The sequence below is a fragment of the Gregarina niphandrodes genome, assembly GCF_000223845.1.
Source record: "Gregarina niphandrodes unplaced genomic scaffold scaffold00268, whole genome shotgun sequence".
In the NCBI taxonomy this organism is placed as follows: Eukaryota; Apicomplexa; class Conoidasida; order Eugregarinorida; family Gregarinidae; genus Gregarina; species Gregarina niphandrodes.
Genome location: NW_011646028.1, coordinates 1 through 1,650, shown reverse-complemented (window position 1 = coordinate 1,650; position 1,650 = coordinate 1). Strand labels below are relative to the sequence as shown.

At 46.4% G+C, this 1,650-nt stretch overlaps 2 protein-coding genes across 2 annotated transcripts; both read left to right on the top strand.

Annotated features, from left to right (window-relative positions):
- Positions 1 to 203: 203 nt before the first annotated feature.
- Positions 204 to 542, top strand: GNI_232500 (hypothetical protein; the record flags this gene model as incomplete). Its single annotated transcript, XM_011135678.1, has 1 exon — positions 204 to 542. The coding sequence occupies one exon, from the start codon at positions 204 to 206 to the stop codon at positions 540 to 542; it is 339 nt and encodes a 112-aa protein (XP_011133980.1).
- An 88-nt stretch (positions 543 to 630) lies between these two features.
- GNI_232490 (hypothetical protein) lies at positions 631 to 1,572 on the top strand (the record flags this gene model as incomplete). The annotated part of the gene is made up of 1 exon (XM_011135677.1): positions 631 to 1,572. One exon carries the CDS (start codon positions 631 to 633, stop codon positions 1,570 to 1,572), a length of 942 nt encoding a protein of 313 aa, XP_011133979.1.
- Between the last annotated feature and the right edge of the window lie 78 nt (positions 1,573 to 1,650).

The window sequence follows — 1,650 nt, the reverse complement described above, 5'->3', positions numbered from 1 at the left end:
CTCGTGTCCAAGAAAGACGGATCGACTAGATCTGAAACTCACTTACGAAGATTCGACAAATATTGCAGAAGACAAAGCACGTAAAGAACGTAGTGAAAGATTTGATAGACGCAGTCGATTCCAGTTGGACGATCGAACGGATACGACCAACAGAAGGAAATACGATTTCAATATACGTCGACGCGTCAGATACACAAGCAGGGATGGTGGTAAAGTATAACGAACAAACGGTTATGACGGAATCGATTCCGCTAACCAAGACGTTAACGAACTTGGCTTCGTACAAGGAAATCCAAGGAGCATACAAGCTGCTAGCCAAATACAAGTCGGCGATTGACTTCATTGATAAGAGGGCGAGCAAGATTATCGTGACAGATAATATGCGCCTATGGCAGGCCCTCGAGAGAAATGAAGAACCAAGAAACGACTTAGAGGTATACGCAGCGCGCATCCGAGCCTTGTACAAGGCAACCTACCAGCACATTCCAGGAGGCCAGAACCCGGCCGATTTTTATTCGAGGAGACACCGTCTCCTCACTTGAAAGAGTTTTTATTTATTCAACATCATAATTTTTCTTCGAAAAGTATTTCTTCACTTGAACTTTGAATTGAACTGTACAAACTTGCACAATGGTTGAGACTCGTAGTACGGTGGACCTGCAGAAGGAGGCCACCAATATTATACTAGAGGCCAACAAGTCCGGTAACATGGACATCACGCGAATACAGGCGGTACCCCCGAAGATATGGGGACAAGTTTGCACAGCATTGGACATTGAGAGGTTAATCAATTACAACCAGTTACTTATGCAACCGAAGTACATGAAAGATCTGCAAGAGGTACTCGCGGCCCGCATAGAGGCTGAGAAGCCAGCATTCACCCATAGGAAGATTCAGGAGGCGGGACAGCCAAAGACGGCTACCCAGACCACGACGAATAATCCACCTGCGAATCGACCACCTACGTTAGACCTGACTTCGGTGGGCCAACATGCACCGATGATGGAAGAAGTCTACTATAGTGACCATAGCTCGACACCGAGAGTGCATGGTAAACGACATACGATTACGACTGACGGGTGGGCGAACATTGACTACTTAATGGGGGATCCGGCTCATATGCTGAACCAGTTGCGAGGTGTACGAATGTCACCAGAAAAGGCATTCGAGACCAGGAATAAGATCCTGCATAAGGCCCTAGTTGATCCCGAGATTGACAACACGGACAAGCTGATAATTCGTGTGAATCAACTTATCGATCAAGGCCTATTATCGCATGACCTATCGGTCAATGTACTTTTGAGCTGTGTAGTGTACGGGAAAGAGGGGACGATGCGTCGGATTGAGTCAGGTGCGATACTAAAACCCATAAACATCTACAATCTAAGTTCGCGCAAACGACCTGATGATAGGAATCCGAGAACGCAGAACTCGAATCCGAACACGTACGCTAGCAAGAACAAGAAGAAGAATACGACGAATTACAACAATCAAAACCGACGAGGTAGTTACAGTAAACCTACAGAGACGACTAAGAACTGGACCCAGGGGCCCCCTTCTTCTTCTTCATAGCTAGACTCTGCATTCGACGTCTTACCGTTTGCGTCATCTAATACTTCATGCATGTCTACTTCGTTCATCTGTCGATGA